Here is a 20,329-nt window from a genome sequence, read left to right as displayed (position 1 = left end):
GCAGTTATTTGTCCTGTCTTTGTCCAACTGACCTCTTCTCTTACACCACTAATGACATAGCAATTTCTTCCAACTGAATTGGTCTGAGGTTGTTCAAACCATCAGATTCAAATTTGGTACCTACTTGGTTCAAATTGATTGGCTAAATTCAAAAACCTGTTGTCTTGGTACAAATGCTGCTTGGCCTGCTAACAGTACAGCCTTTTGATACAAATGTTTCAATTCAGGTGCTCATTGCACTTACAAACTTTTAAGTTGTTCACAGACATCTCCAAGCATAGAAAAAGAACAATGTTTTAAAGGGACCATGCAATGCTTTCCCCCTAGCATTTTACAAACACCAAATTCTAACACCTTGCCTCCCAATCCATAAACACTCTTAACCCTCTAAAATTGTGAAGTTGGGTAAGTCCATAAGGATGCTGCTTAATTGGAACAGCATTTCCTTTATCTACAATATGCATAACTATGTTAGTCTCTCTCCGCTTATATCCACATATCTCCTCACGTAATAGCTCTTCCAGGTCATTTCAATTTTTGCCTGGAAGGAAACTCAATTGATCCCAAATTTTCAGAACTTCCTCATTATTCAATTTAATTTGAGGAATATAAAATTCAGAATGGTCTGAACTTGGTTTTTCACTCAGTTGTAACCAGTATCACATCCTCCTTTTGCTTTCCTTCTCTGTCAAAACACCATTTGAGCATATACACATGGAAACTGAGTTTTCCTTCTATCTGTTGTTCTAATCAAATAATTCACATCACTCAATTTCCTTTTGAGTTGATAAGGCCCACCGAAACTTACATTTAAAAAGCTTACCATCACTAGTAGTAATACTAACACTATCTCTTGCAACAAAATTTCAAATTTATGATTTCTTGTTTGCTCCCTGATTTGTCACATGCTGTACTACTTTCAAATGTTGCTGAGCCAACTCACCCACTCAAGTAAATCTTCGCTTAAAATTTGACAGTCAAGATATGTAGTCTCTGAATGCTGCCTTACCAATTTTTCCTTAACTTCTGTGGTTCTCTTACTTCATGTCTGAAAACTAATTTTAAAAAAATGGAAATTTAGTCAATTCATTAGGTGCATCCCAATTGCAAAAATAACAAATCAAATTCTTTTATTCCAATCCTCTGGAAAGTTTTGACTATATGCCCTCAACATGGTCTTTAAAGTTGATGCTACTGTTCTAATGTTCCTTGCTAATGTACTGGATGGTATGCAGTTGATTTAAATTGTTTTATTCCTAAGTTATAGATAACTTCCTTAAATAATTTTGATGTAAAATTTAACTCATTGTATTTCTGTGTGTGCTCATAGAATCTCCACACAGTGTGGAAGCAGGCCATTTAGTTCATTGAGTCCACACTAACCCAATTTTGACTTACGAACTAATTCATAATCACTGCTGTTTCTGCCACTAATCTTGCAGTTTTAACCTTGAAGGAGTGAGAACTCAACGTGGAAAAGCAGAAAAAGTGAATATTTGAACTCCGCTGAAATAACAGTTTTTCTAAAGCATTATATAGCTGATCAATTTTCAATGCTCCTATCTATCTATCAAAGTTACTTCATTTGATCCTTTCAAATGCAATGTACTTTTGACCAGGTTTCCTCCTTAGATTCCTAAAACATTGTCTGTAAGCTTGTGGCATTAGTTCACATGCATTTAAGATGGCTTTTATCACATCATAGTCCCCAGATAACCCCTCTTATAGTGATGCAAATACCTCACTAGCTCTACCTACCTATTTTGTTTGAATCAACAATACCCACATGGTCATTTGTTTCGCCACTTGCTCAAATGAAATGAAAAAGGCTTCTTTGTCCTTCTCAAACTCTGGTAACACTTGGACATATTTAAACAGATCTTACCAGACTTTTGGCTCTGATGGGTTAGGTCTTCATCACCACTTTTATTTTCTATCTTTTGCCATTTAAAGTTGATTTTCAACTTCTGAAGTTCAAAAACACACCTCCCTTTCTTGTGCTTTTAAATGTAAGACAAACTGTTTCATTTCTGTTTCATATTCAAGTTGTTTTAATTGTTTTGCTTTTAGTTCCATTCCCGGAAGAACTGGGCTGGTTGTGTGATGCAGTGGGGGGAGGGGACGAACTGGGCTGGTTTTGGGATGCGGTGGGGGAAGGGGAGAATATTGAAGCTGGTGAAGTCCACATTGATACCATTGGGCTGCAGGGTTCCCAAGCGGAATATGAGTTGCTGTTCCTGCAACCTTCGGGTGGCATCACTGTGGCACTGCAGGAGGCCCATGTTGGACATGTCATCTAAAGAATGGGAGGGGGGAGTTGAAATGGTTTGCGACTGGGAGGTGCAGTTGTTTATTGCGAACCGAGCGGAGGTGTTCTGCAAAGCGGTTCCCAAGCCTCCGCTTGGTTTCCCCAATGTAGAGGAAGCCACACCAGGTACAATGGATACAATATACCACATTGGCAGATGTGAAGGTGAACATCTGCTTAATATGGAAGGTCATCTTGGGGCCTGGGATAGGGGTGAGGGAGATGGTGTGGGGGCAAGTGTAGCACTTCCTGCGGTTGCAGGGGAAGGTGCCAGGTGTGGTGGGGTTGGAGGGCAGTGTGGAGCGAACAAGGGAGTCACGGAGAGAGTGGTCTCTCCGGAAAGCAGACAAGGGTGGGGATGGAAAAATGTCTTGGGTGGTGGGGTCGGATTGTAGATGGCGGAAGTGTCGGAGGATGATGCGTTGTATCCGGAGGTTGGTGGGGTGGTGTGAGAGAACGAGGGGGATGCTCTTTGGGCGGTTGTGGCGGGGGCGGGGTGTGAGGGATGTGTTGCGGGAAATGCGGGAGACGCGGTCAAGGGCATTCTTGACCACTGTGGGGGGAAAGTTGCGGTCGTTGAAGACCTTGGACATCTGGGACGTGCGGGAGTGGAATGCCTCATCGTGGGAGCAGATGTGGCGGAGGCGGAGGAATTGGGAATAGGGGATGGAAGAACAGCAACTCAGTCTGCTTGGGAACCCTGCAGCCCAATGGTAGCAATGTGGACTTCACCAGCTTCAAAATCTCCCCTTCCCCCACCGCATCCTAAAACCAGCCCAGCTTGTCCCCTCCCCCCACTACATCCCAAAACCAGCCCAGCCTGTCTCTGCCTCCCTAATCTGTTCTTCCTCTCACCCATGCCTTCCTCCCATCCCAAGCTGCACCTCCATTTCCTACCTACTAACCTCATCCCACCTTCTTGATGTGTCCGTCTTCCCCGGGCTGACCTATCCCCTACCTCCCCACCTATACTCTCCTCTCTACTATCTTCTTTTCTCTCCATCTTCGGTTCGCCTCCCCCTCTCTCCCTATTTATTCCAGAACCCTCTCCCCATCCCCCTCTCTGATGAAGGATCTAGGCCCAAAACGTCAGCTTTTGTGCTCCTGAGATGCTGCTTGGCCTGCTGTGTTCATCCAGCTTCACACTTTATTACAACGGGGTTTGAACCTGGGTCTCATGGCTCAGAAGTACGGATACTACCACTGTGCCAGAAGATCATCTCCAACTATTGCACCACTGCCATCCTTGATTAAGTGCACTACCCTTCAACCTTTACCTAGCTTCTTATTCCCCTTGCAAGTCATGTCGCTCAATTATAGGCTTGTTAACTTGTAGCCACATATCTATAAATCGACAATTAGTTCATATTTACTTTTAAGTTGCATTATTAATTTTTTATTTGTGTTATGAATGCTAAACACATTCAGAACACAGACTTTAAGATTTCTCTTTCTTAGATCTAGTCTTGACTGCTGGTGTATCCTTTGACTATTGATTCCGCTATAGGCAGTCCCCAACTGATGAACAGGTTGTGTTCTAGAGTCTGTTCGCAAGTCAATATGCACTCAAGTTAGAACACAATGCACAACAATGTAATGCAGCTCTGAGTACAGGAAATGTTCATGTGTCAGGTCTCTAAAATTGAAACCATTCATGGGAGTTGTAAGTACGAGCATTTACAAGTCAGACATTTGTAGCATCAGGAACAACCTGTATCGACATTGCCATGCTCTGTCATTTCCCATATGATTTTCCTCTTAGCTGGTCTCTGATATAGCCATCTTTTCATATTTGATCCCTTTCTGCCATTATTTTGAAACCCTCTCTACTTCTGTAATTATGTGGTTTGCAAGAATCATGATCCCAGAATGCTTCAGAAATAGACCAATGGTATAGCCCTCAAACAGCAATGCACCATAAACCAGAACCCACTTTCCCACAGAAAGACATTTTCTGAAGAAGAGTCCACACCCGAAATGTCAGCTTTCCTGCTCCTCGGAAGCTGCTTGGCCGGCTGTGTTCATCCAGCTCTACACCTTGTTTCCCACTCTCCCACAACACCTTTCTGACTACATGCTCATCTGTCTAGTTTTTATGCATTTTATGCCAATTCACATATAGCTCAGGTCATAATCCAGCGATCATAATCAGAGGTTCTGCTTTCTAATGTAGCATCTAGCTCCTCATCTCTATGGAGAGCCTCTCCAATTCCACCTATTACATTGTTACTTATGACAACATAAAACTGGGTCAACACCTTCAAGCAGCAAGTTCCTCTCGGGCCCCAGCAGCTGTCCCGAACTCTGGCATGATTCAAGTGAAACAGGCATCTGGACTCCTGCAGAATTGTATCAATTCCCCTATAATGACTAGAGTTTTGTAACACTTCCCACTTGAATGGCTTCCTGGTCCATGGATCAGTTTGCTCATTCCCAAAAAGCTGAATGATCCCCAAACCTATAATTGCTGAGGCTGATACCCCAGCCTTCTGGGTGTTCTTACCTGTCTTGCTTGCAGTCTCAAACTCCTGCTCCTGACCACTGGCTGAATCAGAAGCCTCTTTTCCTAAGTGGAAGGACTGCCGCTTAATATGAAGCTTCCTAGTAACTCTTGCTTTCCACCATGTGTCAGAGTTTGCAGCTCAGCCTCCAGCTCAAAGACTCTGAGCCAAAGTTACTCAAGCACAAACACTTACTGAAGTAGGTGTCTTCGTTCAACATGGTATCCAGGAGCTCCAACATGCTGCTGCCTTGATGTCACCTGACTTGCCAACTTCCATTAAATTTCAATTAATTAGTGAATTATATAGTTCACTTAATTTTGTCCCTTCAAATACAAAAACATTACCACCAATTATTTCATAGCTGGAATTGCTACATGGCTGGAATTTATCCTCTTGTAATGTTGCCTGAGGTGATATTCGAGTGTTCATCATCAGGTTTTTGGGGTTCTTTATTTTAGTGCTATTCCTTAAATGCTTTTCACAGATATGGAATCAGTACTACCTCTCACAACCACTTCCTTTCCCTTTATGCCAACAGACTATTTGTGTGATATCCTTTTCTTAAAAAAATGATAAGCGGGTGAAGGATAATCTTGAACCCATTCATTTTTTTTTCAGTCTTGCATTTATTTGCTGAGTTCAATACTACAATCACATCCGCTTAAGCAAGTTACACCCACAAACAATTAAACACACAGATCCCTTCCCTCATCTTTGGCGTCACTGTATGGCTCTCAATTGACTTTGAATGTAAATTGATCAACTGGAACACTGGTGATTTAATGGTGGTAGTTACTAGATGAAAAGTACCGCAGGTGATTTGGTGGTGGGGCAAAAGCCATTCAGTTGTGAGAGAAAGCACTCCAAGATATTAAACAACATTAACAGAACCCTTTGGGCTCTTATTCAGCAGTGGTAATATCCCTATCTCTGAGCTAGCAGGCACAGGTTCAAGTCTAACCTTCTCCAGAAATTTGTAACAATATTTCTGAATGGGTTGAACAGAAAAAAAAAATCACTTAACAGATCCCCTACCCTTTCTTCAAATGAAATCTGAGTTAACACAGACAACCATAATCTCAAAACAAATCCTCTATATTTTGTATAAAACATATTGCTTTCTTTACAATCCTACGCAATTCTTTCCTACAGCCATGTCCTTTTAGTAAAAAAGACATAGTTGATGGCTTGAATCCACCCACTTAACTGGCACATCTTTCTCTCAAGCATTTGTTTTAGGCAAGCAAAACCAATACATAATCTTTTCTCATTCTCTCCAAGATTACGCATTGGATCTATTTTTCTCATTAGCCTGTTCAGAGCTGTTATTACACACCTCTGCAGCAGGTTGAACTTCAACCTGGACCTCTTGGACCAAAGGTCGGGACGCTACTCCTGCGCCACAAGGAGGCTAAAGATCATTCATTGTCTACAACATCAAATGAGCTTATTATCGAGCATGGCCTGTGTACAGAATTATACTTAAATGTTTCGCAAATGAAATCCTGGATCACCTCCACAAAAGCCAGTGTTTCTGCAATTGAAATACTTCTAACAATTCTGTTTCATGTTTTAGCACTCCCTAGCTCAAAGGGCAACGTTTCCCATTTTTATACCATAATAAGTACTATGGAATTAGATGCATCTGAAGACCCATTATAAGATTTCTAACTGAAAGGTCACTAAAAATGACTAGTTTCATGCTGTATGGTCATCCACAGATAGGGATTTCCGTACACATTTCTCCAGATTTTTTTGTTTAAAAGCTGAAAAATTACAACTGAAAATTAGAATATGGTGGATGCTGGAAATTTGACATTGAAAACAATATACAGCTACAAACTCTGCTGATTAGAGTGCAAGGGCAGGGAGAGACAAATTTAACATTTCAGATCTGTGACCTTTCAAAGCTGAGAGAGCTTAGACAGCTAATATGTTTTGATCATGGGGTAGAGTGGGCAAGGACAAAGGGAAGGTCTGTGATGGAGTGAAATAATAAGTCAGGAGAGATTCGATGACATAATGTTAATCTATTAGGGTATGCAGATAGGTAAGCAATGAAACAAAAGAAACAAAAAAAAAGTGCCTAGTGCAGGTGTGCTAACTGCAAGGTAAGAACTGTAGCAAGGAAAAGAAACAAAATGGAGATCCTTATAATCATTCAATTCAGTGCTCAGTCCAGAATGCTGTAAAGTCTAATCAAAGTTTTTAGGTATTGTCCTGAATCTTACAGATAGGGTCAGAGGAACAGGGCTATAAATCAGAGGACAGAAATGTCAGTACGAGCCCAAAGGTAGAGAATTAAAATGACAAGCTAACAGAAGCTCAGGGTCAAGCTTGCAGGTGTTCTGCAATATACCACATAAAATCAATGTACATCATGAAGATGCAGAAAAGTCCTCTTTTATTGATACAAATAAAAGATCAAGAGGCCCACTTTTTATTGAACACACTCAGAGAATAGGATCTAACCAAAAATACCTCTCCCTGGAAGCATCATTCAAGCCAGTAACCTCTGCTTAGTTCCCACCGTTTTCTTTCTATATCATTGAATCCCTAGCATGAAAACAGGCCCTTTGGTCCAACAAGTCCATAACAAGGTAGGACCTTGCAGCATTCTACCCAGACCCATCGCCCTATAACCCACACTCGCCTGAACACTACAGGCAATTTAGCATGGCCAATCCAGCTAACCTGCATGTCTTTGGACTGTGAGAGGAAACCAGCGGAAATTCATGCAGACAAGGGGAGAAAGTGCAAATTCCACACAGGCAGTCACTCTAAGCTGGAATTGAACCTGGGAGCCTGGCACTGTGAGGCTGCAATGTTAACCACTGTGCCACTGCCTTTTTATCTGGGATAAGAAGCACTTCTCTGAAAACGGTCATCCTACAGAATTCAAATTTTTTGATCAACATTTTCATGAATATGACACCAAAAGGTCTATTTTTTAAAAATTACTCTTTCACCTGTCTAAGAATCCACCTTGACATATCTAACACCATTTTAGCCTCAAGAGTTCCATAAAGGCTAGTTGCCCCTTGTGATACCCCAGAGTAAATTACTAATTCTCTCCAATTCACCAGTTTTATAAGCAGCTACCAGAACTTCATTGCGGCATCAATTGCAGTACATGCCGGTCATTCAAAATGGCAGATTGACCCAACTGCACAAGAGACCTCTGAAGTCAACTGAATCCTGTTTCTTCAATAATAGTTAAACAGTTCTCAGAACTTTGGTTTCTGGAACTCTTATTCAGATTATGTTGCATTCTAAAAGAAAAAAAATTGAATTCAGTGGAATGTCTGAAATCACGGTTTTCATTACTAGTTCCGATACAACTTACATACCAGATCTCAATGGGTATAATGTTGAATCCTGCTCAAAACACTGACCCCATATCCTCATTTTGGACAAATTGCTCCCTCAGCAACAATGTGCAAACATTGATTGTAAAACAACAATTCATGTGGCACGCAATCGGACAGGTACACTTCTGCAATAACAAGGTGTACAGCTATATGAACTTAGCAGACCAAGCAGCATCAGAGGAGCAGGAAAGCTGATGTTTCTGGCCTAGACCTTTCTTAATGAAGAAGGGTCGAGGCCTGAAACGTCAGCTTTCCTGCTCGGCCTGCTATGTTCATCCAGCTCTACACCTTGTTATCTCAGATTCTTCTGCATCTGCAGTTCCTACTATCTCAAATACACTTCTGCATTGGGAGTTTGAAACACTGCAACTCCAACTTGTGCACCGTATACCATCCTTGAGATTGCAAAGGCCACAGAACAGAGACAAACTTCAGTATCATGAGAATGTTTACTTCTAGTTCTGTTTGGAGGTTGTTCCTTGATTTTCATTTAATTGTGCAATTTAGACAAGCAGTGGCCTTTACTCATTCATTTGTCTATCAGAAGTACTCCTGAGAGGTCACCCCCTTGCACTATTTTTCTCTGCTGTTATCATTGTGTGACTCAGGAATTACTTCTAGACTCACTTGCATTGTGCTTTTGTATTTGCCACACTTTCACCCCAAACTGCCAGCACAAATGAGCAGAAAAGATTTGTAGTGCCTTCTGAACTGGAAAATTAAATCAACTAACAGAAGGCAAATTGACATCTCGCCTACAGACCAATTGATACAGACTGTTTCAACCACCTTGATTGAAATATTTGTATGAATCATCTGCCTTTGTTACTGGCAACTTACAGTCTGGTTGGCTAAATTTTTCTGCAATATTTCAGTAGTTACTAATTTCCTTTCGCAGTCCATCACTAAAAAGGAGTCTTAGCTACAGTATTCAAAACCATCACATCTAAGACTGAGCTCATCATGGGCAAATTTCCCACCATCAGTTAGACTCTTAATCAGGGCACCAAGGTCAGTGTGTATTTCTTAATGAGTATGTCTATGATTACCTGTGTTCTTAAAAATTATTATAGAAAGAGAAAATCTGGTCAAGTCTACAAAATATAGAATAGAAAAAGTTCCATCTTTGTCTCATGACTTTATATCCTTAGCAGCTACCTCATTAAAGTCACAAGCCTATGTCAGGCTTATAATGGGATATGGCAATGTCCTCAATTGAACAAATAAAATTAATACTGACAACAAATCTCTCGTTATATTGGTATTGGGTTATACTTTACAGTCTTCTGGAAACTATGCAAAATTCAACAATTTCAGATTCCAATCTCTGTACTGATTGCTTCTATTTCTAGCTCTTGACTGCATTTGGGCAGCAGCACACCTGTTCTGCGAAAATACTTGTTTCCTTTTTCTGCCCCATCACTACTCCATTTCATCGAAGAATGGCAGCGCAGAAAGACGCAACTTGGCTCATTATGCCTGCACTACCTCTATAAAACTAATACCAATCTACTGCCATTTCCCCCATCTTTGCATTTTATTTGGAATCAAATAATCATCCAATGCCATCTTGAATGCCTTAATCAAATCTTCCACAACTACATTTCCAGATACTGCATTCCTTACCCCGAGTACTCACTGAAAGTAAATGTTTTTTCTGACATCATCCTTGCTTCTTTTGCACATCATTTTAAATCTATATTCTCAATTTTTTCTTTTACAAGCAGGAACAGCTTCACTCTACCTACTCTTTTTAGCCTTCCTTTTATTTTGAAAACCTCTACCAAATCTCTAAATTAAATTTTCAAACCTAATACATTTCTCAGTTTTATAAGCTGGAAAAGTTGTCAAAACGTAGATTATTTCACTCCCTGCTGCTTTCAAACATGTCCTACAGATTCAGTGTCCATAGGTTTTGCTCTTGCATCTTCCAATGGTGCCTATCTTACGTACAAAACCATTATACTGCATGATACATTCCTTTCTAAATCAACCTTACATTTTATGCTCTAAACTTCACATTCTGCTAACCTCTTGTATTTTGCATTATTACTTGTTAACTCATAACTTACCTGCATTGGCTTCTGGTCCTGCATTTCTTTAATTTCAAATACTTATCGTTACTGTAAACTTTGAGTCCTCACACTTCACCATAACTCAAGGCCTGAAGGCCTCAGAACTCCTTGTTCTTTCAACTCCGACTTTTTATGAATTCATTCCTTTACATCGCCACTTACAGATGCTCCTTCACCTATCTACATACTTGGGTCTGGAACTCCCTCCCTGAACTTCCTTTAATCAGTCCTCTTTAAAATCCACCTAAGTGTTTCACATCTTTCCCAACATCATCTTTGGTTTGATATCTCAATCTCCCCAGTCAGAAATCTTGGGACAATTTTTCTACATTAAAAGGCACTTTGCAAGTCTGTATCATTGAATGCAAAATTCTTCCACCTGAGCCATTTTATTGTGTACCAACTACAGCATACGCCTCAGAAACTTTTTAACTTCAACAGTTTCTTCCAGTTTATTGGCTTCTACTGCTACAAAGGATAACAGCAAAATCAAAAGGAATAACAGCACTAGCAGCTGTCCCTCTGAATTACATATCATACTAACATCTGTTTACAAGGACTGGCTAAATACTTGGTACTTCTCTCATCTAACACAACCATGGGAGCACTGAAAGTCAACAATCATTCATTGATAGGCCATTTCAATCTTCTTAAAGAATTAAATGATGGATCAAAAATTCCACCCTTAAAATATTGATAATACTTACACATTAAGAAAACCTTTGCTTGGAATGATCAAAACAATGAAAACTTACCAACACCGTTTATACAATAGGAAATTAGATTATTCTCAGAGATAATAAGTGTTCTTTGCAGTTCATTTCTCTTCTTTCATTTAGGGTGCATGTACTTGTATTCAAATACCTGGGTGCAAAGGATTTACACTTGGGAAGGGAGAAAATACTCATACGAAGGGAAAAATATTCAAAACAAAAACTGTTGCATATGAATGCATTTCAAATCTTAGAAGAGATATTTAGTTGACCAGATCTCCTTTGGCATTAATCACATTGACAGAAAATGAGGGTTATGGAAATTATTTCAGCAGTAATTTTTACTGGCATTTAATCATGATTTTCTAGTCCTTGCACCTGTCTCAGGGTCTCAGTATTTTGAGGGGGGCCCAAGGTAAGGATCTTCACCGATGATTACATAATGTCCAACATCGCAGGCAGCTCATCATATACTGAAGCAGTACATGCTCAAATGTAACAAAATCTGGACAATATCCAGGCTCGGATAACAATTGGCAGGTAATATTTACACTACACAAATGCCAGATAACAGCCATCACCAGTAAAAAGACAATTTATCCAACACCCCGAGACATCCAATAGCATTAACATCACAGAATCCCCATAATCAACATCCAGGGGGTTACTATTGATTAGAAACTCAACTGGAATCACTATATAAATACAGTGATTACAAGAGCAGGTCATAGGCTAGGAATACTGTTGTGAGTAACTAACTTCATTACTCCCCATATCGTGTACACTATGTACAAGACACAAGTTAAGAGTACGGTAGAATACTTCCACTTGCCTTGATGAGTGCATCTCCAACATTACCCAAGAAGCTTGACACCATCCAGGAAAAAGCAGTCCATTTGATAAGCACATCAACAACCATCTACTCCCTCCACCATCAATGCTCAGTAGCAGCAGCATGTAGTATATGATGCACAGCAGAAATTCACCAAAAACTCCTAGGAAGTACCTTCCAAAACCACAATCTATTCCATCTAGAAGGACAAGGACAGCAGATGCACGGGGAACTCCATTGCCTACAAGTTGCCCTACAAGCCACTCACTATCTTAACTTGGAAATACATTGTTGTTCACTTACTGTTACTGGGTCAAAATCCTGGAATTCCCTTTGTAAGGCTATTGCAGGCCTACTGACAGCACATGGATTGTAGCGGTTCAAGAAAGCAGTTCACCACCATCTCAAAGGTAATTAGGTACAGGCAATAAACGCTCCTAGCTGGCAACATCCATGTTCTGTGAGTGAATACAAAAAGAATCCTCAAAGGATCAGAAATGGACGGGAGGGATAAATGGAAAGGAACCTGAATGCCTTTGATTCTTGTTGAAGTAAGCTTCAAAACCCCTTCCTTCAAATGTATTCCTTCTCCACCCAGTCAGCCTTCTCCCTGATCATATCCATGTTGCATCTTTAATAAAAAAAGAATTCCAGACCATTTTCCTTCATTATCAGTTATTTCCAGTCTTCATGCAACCGTTTTAAATATTTGATCAAACAAATACATGGACAAGACCATGAAATTCAGGAGTACTGAAACGTATTCTAGTTTAAAATGAGTGAATTTGCCCATTTGTGCAAGAAACTAAACTTGCGTAACTGAAACAAATCACTTTATAAATCTGAAGCTTCAAATTAAGAGATTTAACTGTTTTTAAATCATTATACCAGTGAGTAACTGAAACAAACATCCTGTCTGGCTAAATTGTTTCCATGTTCTTCTCTGCCAAGAAATAAAACCCACACTTGTTCTAATTACAGATGTTGCCTGGGTGTTTCAAGCATTAAGGCAACTGACAGGCTTTCCAGAAATTTAAAAGTCAAGAATTCTCTCTCCAATTCTTTCCAAAATCTTCTGAATAAAAGACAGAAACTCTTGAATTCTGAGTTCAACCTGAGTGTGGAGCAAATGAGTGTAAGAAAGTCTCATTCCATGGAAGCAAGTCCTCTCTGGTTTCATATGAAGTCAAGACTCTAGATTTGGACTGCCTTTACTTCATTAATTCTTCATTGCATTGTCACATAAACACACCGATTTTGATTTTGGTTAGCATATTTCATTAATGTTTTGGAATGAAAAAAATATTAACCGTTTTGAAGCATTAAAAAGGATAAGCTTTGCTGATGCTGAAAGTATAAATGAATACAGAGCAGTGTAACTTGGATATGGAAAGAGTAGTGCATTGATATTTCACCAAAATAGACAACACGTCTATATTTTAATAGTCAAAAACATACACACTGTTCCATAGTTGCATACTCGTGTGGTTGTATTCTTTGTCCTTTTACCTTATGCGGATTGCACAATAGGACAGCAACGTTTTTTTAAAAACGAGAAATGAGCAGCTGGTGCTTTTATGCAATCCCAATCACACAAAAATTCCCCAAGTATACTGACAACATCAGAATTGTTTTCAACCTGCTGCCAGTCTTTTGTTTGGGCAGGAGGTGGGGGTGGAGGGGTGGGGGGGTGTTGTGGAGGTGGTGTTGGAGGTTGAGTCGGTTCAACTTAGAGCATTTACACCTCATACACAAGTCAAACACATTATGGACAAACTACGGATGCATACTGAATTATTGTAAATGCAACATCATGAAGATTAAACGTGAACAACTGAAGCCCTAGATGTCTTCTAACTCAATGGCAGATTTATACAACCCAACACACTACAAAAGGGGAAACACTTACTCCTTTTGCCTCCTCGATTTGTTTTCAAAAAGTTCATTGAGGCAGATGGCTACCTGACCTAGGAATTTATCCAGCCCGACTAGGGAACGGTGCATGACAATCAGGTGGAGGATGTATTTCTCTGGAGTCCCCTGCAGCAGTAGACCAGGAAACTCGAAGGACACCTCCTCTTTCCATATCGGGCACAAGGTTTTCTCCGCCACCGAGGTCGAATATTTCTCCTTGCCCAGCTGGATGATGGTGTACGTGTCGTTGGTGCCGGTTTTGCTTTTGGGGTTGAGATCCCGGGCTTGCAAGACTGTCACTTGGACATGGGTAGGAAACCATGTCTGCGACTGCTCCGACAGCATCATCTACCTATTTCTTTTCGTTTTGTTTGCTTCGCTCGGTTATCTCATTGAAAGCACGCTTAGTCGGCGAATATTTAAACTCAAAGGCGCCCCGACCGCGCCGCCTTCACACTCCCTCACTGCTGCCGGGACATAAAAGGCCGAAATGTGATGAGAAAGGCCGATCCCGCTTCACCTCCCATCCTCGCCGCCTCCTGGTTGCGGGGGGGGGGGGGAAGGGTCAGAGGTGAGAGTTGAAACTCTTCCCCCGTCTCCCATAGCAACGCACTCGGCTTCGGTAACCCAGCGGGCATTTGCCCCGGGGTGTCAACTACAAGGCCAGTATCTCCAAACCGATCTTCGAGGTAAGCAATGTATTTACAGTTTTATTTTTGAAAAAAATATATATACACACACCTAAATAAACCTGATGTGCAGAGAGATGTCTGTGTAACTGGAATGAAGACGGACGTTATTTTTTTGTCATCGAATAAACCTCAAAGGTGACAAGAAGGATTGAAAATCCCATTTAAACAGTTGCGTTTTGCTTTCTCTTTTTTCTGGATGTTGGCACACGTGAACAGAGGATTTATAGTTTCCTTTAAACGTGCGGATGCCCCTTAACCCAGCGTGCAACCACCACCCCCACCCCACCCCCCAATCCTGCAGCTCTCGGGATAACCAACACAGCTTTTCCAGCAACTTTGTAGTTTTTTTTTATTCCTGATTCACAGCATCCGCAGTTCTGTCGGTTTTACTCGGGATAACCAAATTTGGTGAATTCCTTGCCTTTTCCGCAGGAGACATTGGCAACATTACCCGGCAAGCAAGATTAACTTCAAGCAGCTAACAGAATTGTATTTTCTTAAATTGGCAATCCAAATTTGAGAGTTTTAGATTTTCCCAGTGGAAGTTAGGGGATAAAAAAACTTCAAAAGAAGATTACATTTTCTTTAACAGCCCCTGGTTCCATTTAGGTAGTGACAATGATGTGGAGATGCCAGTGTTGGACGAGGGTGGACGACATCAGAAGTCATACAACGCCAGCTTATAAACCAACAGGTTTATTTAAAATTACAAGCTTTCAGAGTTGTACTCCTTTGTCAGGTGAACTGTTGATTATTGTTGTATCATACTTTTTGTCATGAAATTTCATGGTATATTGGTATTATTTGGAAATAGGTTGAAAAGTGGACTGAACATTTCATAGGTTTAAAATTGTTATGTTTAAATAAAAATCAAAGTGTAGAGCTGGATGAACACAGCAGGCCAAGCAGCATCTTAGGAGCACAAAAGCTGACGTTTCGGGCCCAGACCCATTTCTGATGAAGGGTCTAGCACCGAAATGTCAGTCTTTGTGCTCCTGAGATGCAGCTTGGCCTGCTGTGTTCATCCAGCTCTACACTTTGTTATCTCGGATTCTCCAGCATTTGCAGTTCCCATTATCTCCTGATACAACTTTATTTCTACATTATGTTTTTAGCACGATTTCAACCCAAGGCTCCACCTGGACCACTTTGAAAGTTTCTTTTTAAATGTTCCCTGCTGTCGGAAGGATGTTATGAAACTTGAAAGGTTTCAGAAAAGATTTGCGAGAATGTTGCCAAGGTTGGAGGGTTTGAGCTGTGGGAAGAGGCTGAATAGGTTGGGGCTATTTTTCATTATGCATCAGAGGCTGAGGCGTGATCTTATTGAGGTTTATAAAATCAGAAGGGACATGGATAGGTTAAATAGGCAAGGCCTTTTCTCTGGGGTAGGAGTCCAAAACTAGAAGACATAGGTTTACGGTGGAAAGGAAAAGATTGGAAGGAATCTAAGGGGGAATGTTTTCAAACAGAGGGTGGTGTGTGTATGGAATGAGCAGTTAGAGGAAGTGATGGAGGCTTGTACAGTTACAACATTTAAAAGGCATCTGGATGGGTACATGAAAAGGAAGGGTTTAAAGGGGTAGGGGCCAAATGCTGGCAGATGGGACCAGGTTTATTTGGGAAATTTGGTTGGCATGGACAAGTTGGACCAAAGGGTCTGTTTCTGTGCTGTACATCTCTATGACTCTGAGGAACTGTTGGAAATTCACTCTGTACACCCCACCTGCACCCTAAAATCCAAGTCAAGAGTTCCCCAAGCTGTAGATTGCATGCTGCCTGTCCTTCAAGGCACCAATGATGATTGTGGCAATGAGATTTGCCTGGTTGAAAGGCTGTTGGGAAAACCCTGATCCTACTGGATCATTGCTGTTAAAAAGCAAAGTTAGGCAATGAGTCCAAAGTACTCTTTAACCTCAGTGTCCAGTGGCCTCAGGATACTTGTGTGCTAACTAATTGCAGACAAAGTAAGGTGAAATTCAGTGAAAGTTTGTTTGACAAGCCCAGGATGAGGGAAGAATAAGTAAGCTGGGGTTCTGAGGAAGGGCCACTTGACCCGAAACGTTAACTCTGATTTCTTTCCGTGGATGCTTTCAGACTTGCTGAGCTTTTCCAGCAATTTTTTTCCCAGTTTTTATTTGGTTTAGCATATTGTTTGTGACTAATCATTAGATATATGATGTGGCTTTTAATGTTTTCTGCTGGAGTGATGTTGCTGATCACTTTTTATTGGCTCATGTTAAGATTCAAAGGAAAAAAAAAGGTTCAAGGTGGCTGTTACCTTGGCTGCTTTCAGCAGCGCTTTCCCTCTCCTTCATACTCTTCTCCTTCATGTTGCATCCCACCTCTTCCCACCCAGCATGCTCACTGCAACATCTGGCAACACCCTGTCACTTGCTGGTGTGTCGAAAAGGCTCAGTTTTAATTCTGAGTAGGTGAGTGGACTTTCAATGAATTAAAATTCTGCCCATATTCTCAGCTATGAAATTCAGTCAATTCCTATCAGCTCAATATATTTGGGTATTTATGCAAACATACTTGTCCTGCAGCGATGCCCAACTTTATGCTCTGTCCTTTGCTTCTTCCTCCAAGTGGCATGCAAAGCTCCTACTTGGTACTACTCCTCCTTATTCTTTTTTTCACTCCTGATAACTGGGCAATGTTGGCTGGGCAAGCATTTGTTGCCCACCGCTAGTTGTCCTTGGAAAGGTGATGGTGAACTATTTTCTTGAACCACTGCAATCCATTTGGTGCACCATCAATGATAATAGGGAGGGAGTTCGATTTCGGATGTGACGAGTGCTGCACTAGCTGTTGCTAAAAAAACTCCCACTAAACATTGCATTTTCAGCGCCACACTGTTTTAAACTGGTATACAAAGCTGAGAATTTCCTCAAATCCTGCTATTTGCCTTGAGGATGAAAATCCAAGCTTATATAATAGTTTCCTGCTCCTGCACTCTCCTTCAACTTTACACTGAATAACAAATCCAGCCAGGTTACAAATTCCTCTTTGGATTATTATGCTGTAGTTCCTATAATGTGTTTCACACGCTTCAATAAGCCCTGATATGCCTTTTAACCTGAAAGGCATAATATAGATGTGAGTCAAGACTTTTTTCCTTTGAACTGTTGCTAAACACTGACAATAAACAAACATAGTGAAATGTGTGATCTCTCCCACCCCTATTTTTTTTTCAGACCTCATCTGAGAGCCAAAGTGAAGTCACTCAACCATAACATGCAATCATCAGTGATAAGTATTCCTGGAAATCAAAGTAATTTCTGATTTGGGGTCAAGCACTTAATGCTTGAATGATGGTGCCAACCTGTCCTTTACAAAAACTCAAAACAATCTATCAGACACTGAATGAATATTAAAATGCAGTGAAATCAAACACATTTAAAGAACATCAGAAAGGATTTAATCAAATTTCTATGGTACTGAGAAATCTGAGATAACATGTAGATATAGGCTGAATAAAAAGGTAAATAATAGCTAAAAGAAACAGGCAAAAGTCTGTAAAGAACCAGGACATGAGGAACATGATTCAGCTTGAATGTAAACAGTACCTAAGGATTACTAAAATAGAAATCTGGAAAGTAAAAAAGAAATTAGAAAGGAAAATTGCAGTGGTTTATCAAGGGGAATAAGAAGTTTTTCAGTTATGTTCACAGAAGGCAGAGGATTAGAGAACACTTTGGGCCTCTAAAGGATAAGACTAGCAGATTAGTTGTGGAGGATCAGGGCATGGATGCATTTTTAAATGTGTTCTTCAGTTTGGTTTTCGCAAGAGAGGATTCCTGATCCCGTAAATAAGATGACTGAGAGAGCTGGGAGTGTTTAGTGAAGATAGATATTATTTGAGGAATTGTTATTAAGGACCTGAAGGCCTGACTGCATACATGTGGGAATTCTTGAGCAAGCACAAGAAGAAACAGCAGACGCTTTGGCAGAATGTTTTTTAGCTGCAGGAGAGCAGGTATAACACCAAAGAAGATGGTGATGTGGTTCTTACTGTTGAGATTTACACAATAATATTATTTTTGCTGAATGCTAGTATGAATTTAGGAGGCATCACTAAGTTAAGAGTAGTGGAGATGTAGTTGATGTAATACATAACCTAGGTGACCAACATGTATTCAATAGATTTATTGGGAAATGAGTTACAAAAGCAACACTTTTAGGATTTAAAAGAAAAGCAATGGACAAAATATTAAGGAACTTTTTATTTAAGAAACAGGATAATGGAGTGATTACCTGGCTGAAGAGAAATAATCTTTGAGGCAGTGGTATTTAGGCAACTGCTTGGAAATGTGCTAACTGGGAGACAGTCTAACTGGGAGATATTCATGGAAAGCCATATATTGACGGTACTTGCAAGGTTCAGGTCAGACTAATGACATGAGAATTTGAAGAAAAACTGGGATCTAAGATGTGATTAGATTCATCTATGGTCAGAAAGGCAGTTTCGAAGATTCTCTTGACATTGTTAGTGACAAATATGTGGGAATGTAGAACAATTGAAATATTAAAATTTCATTTCTGTCCAATTCAAAATGAAGTAGGTAACAAATGTAGTGGGATTAATCGAGAAATTAACTACACATATTATGGCTATAGAGTTTGTTATTTCTCACTAATGCCTGTCTAATAAAAATTGAACTACCTCCTGTCGAAAGCAGGGCCTGCCATGTTTTACTGGCATTGCAAGGAGGTTTCAGGCACTATTATGATCCATGCAGACATATTTTTGTGGGGTGGAAGCAGTGAATTTGAAAACATTGTCATAAGAGAACTGAAAACAGAATTCAAAATTTGAAGTAACAAGGTGTAGAGCTGGATGAATACAGCAGGCCAACCAGCATCAGAGGAGCAGGAAGGCTAACTTTTCGGACCTAGACCCTTCTGAAATGGGGGAGAGGAAGGGGATTCTGAAATCAGTAGGGAGAAAGGGGGAGGCGGATAGAAGATAGAGGAGAAAATAGGTGGAGAGGAGACGGAAAAGTCAAGGAGGCAGAGTTGGAGTCAGTAAAGGTGAGTATCGGTGGGGAGTCAGGGAGGGGATAGGTTGGTCCAGGGAGGACGGACATGTCACGGAGGCGGGATGAGGCTAATAGGTAGGAGGTGGTGGTTGGGGCTTGAGGTGGGAGGAGTGGATAGGTGGGAGGACAGTTTAGGGTGGCGGGTACGAGCTGGGCTGGTTTTGGGATGCAGTGGGGGAGGGGAGATGTTGAAGCTTGTGAAGACTACTTTGGTACCATTGGGCTGCAGGGTTCCCAAGCGAAATAAAAGATGCTGTTCCTGCAACCTTCGAGTGGCATCGTTGTGGCACTGCAGGAGGCCCAGGATGTCATTCAAGGAGTGGGAGGCAGAATTGAAATGATTCATGACTGGGAGGTGCAGTTGTTTGTTGTGAATCAATTGTAGGTGTTCTGCAAAACAATCCCCAAGCCTCCGTTTGGTTTCCCTGATGTAGAGGAGGCCGTATTTGGAATAGCGGATGCAGTATACCACATTAGCAGATGTGCAGGTGAACATTTATTTGATGTGGAAAGTCTTCTAAAGGCCTGGGATGGGGGTGAGGGTTGAGGTGTAGGGGCAGATGTAGCACTTCCTGTGGTTGCACGGAAAATTGCCGGGGCTGGTGGGGAGTGTGGAGTGGACAAGGGAGTCACGGAGAGAGTGGTCCCTCCGGAAAGCAGATAAAGATGGGGAGGTAAAAATATCTTTGGTAGTGGGGTCGGATTGCAGATGGCGGAAGTGTCGGAGGATGATGCGTTGGATCCGGAGGTTGGTGGGTTGGTACGTGAGGATGATGATGCCACATCTACCACCACCCGGTATGCCACTTCCGGTACAGCAAACGCCATCGACACCGCTGCTGATGCTGCAGCCTCCATTTTCGAGGCCAACACCACAG

The 20,329-nt window shown here is 41.0% G+C and overlaps 1 protein-coding gene and 1 long non-coding RNA gene across 5 annotated transcripts in view; one reads left to right on the top strand and one right to left on the bottom strand.

Annotated features, from left to right (window-relative positions):
• The window catches only part of LOC125461829 (rab11 family-interacting protein 2), a 103,259-nt gene extending 89,006 nt beyond the window's left edge, over positions 1–14,253 (bottom strand). For both annotated transcript variants that reach the window (XM_048551094.2, XM_048551095.2), the window contains exon 1: positions 13,713–14,253. In XM_048551094.2, coding sequence (XP_048407051.1) covers positions 13,713–14,065 — 353 coding nt within the window. In that variant the 5' untranslated portion in view covers positions 14,066–14,253. The remainder of the gene's footprint in view (positions 1–13,712) is intronic.
• A 43-nt stretch (positions 14,254–14,296) lies between these two features.
• Positions 14,297–20,329, top strand: part of LOC125461882 (uncharacterized) — a 56,386-nt gene continuing 50,353 nt past the window's right edge. For 2 of the 3 annotated variants that reach the window (XR_007249565.2, XR_009446950.1), the window contains exon 1: positions 14,333–14,406. This is a non-coding gene — a long non-coding RNA (uncharacterized LOC125461882). Of the gene's footprint in view, positions 14,407–20,329 lie in introns of all 3 variants that reach the window. The other variant, XR_009446951.1, reaches the window with a different exon arrangement.

Source organism: Stegostoma tigrinum, chromosome 20 (genome assembly GCF_030684315.1).
Source record: "Stegostoma tigrinum isolate sSteTig4 chromosome 20, sSteTig4.hap1, whole genome shotgun sequence".
Lineage (NCBI taxonomy): Eukaryota > Metazoa > Chordata > Chondrichthyes > Orectolobiformes > Stegostomatidae > Stegostoma > Stegostoma tigrinum.
The sequence above is the reverse complement of the archived record's forward strand: the minus strand, read 5'-3'. Positions and strand labels throughout refer to the sequence as shown.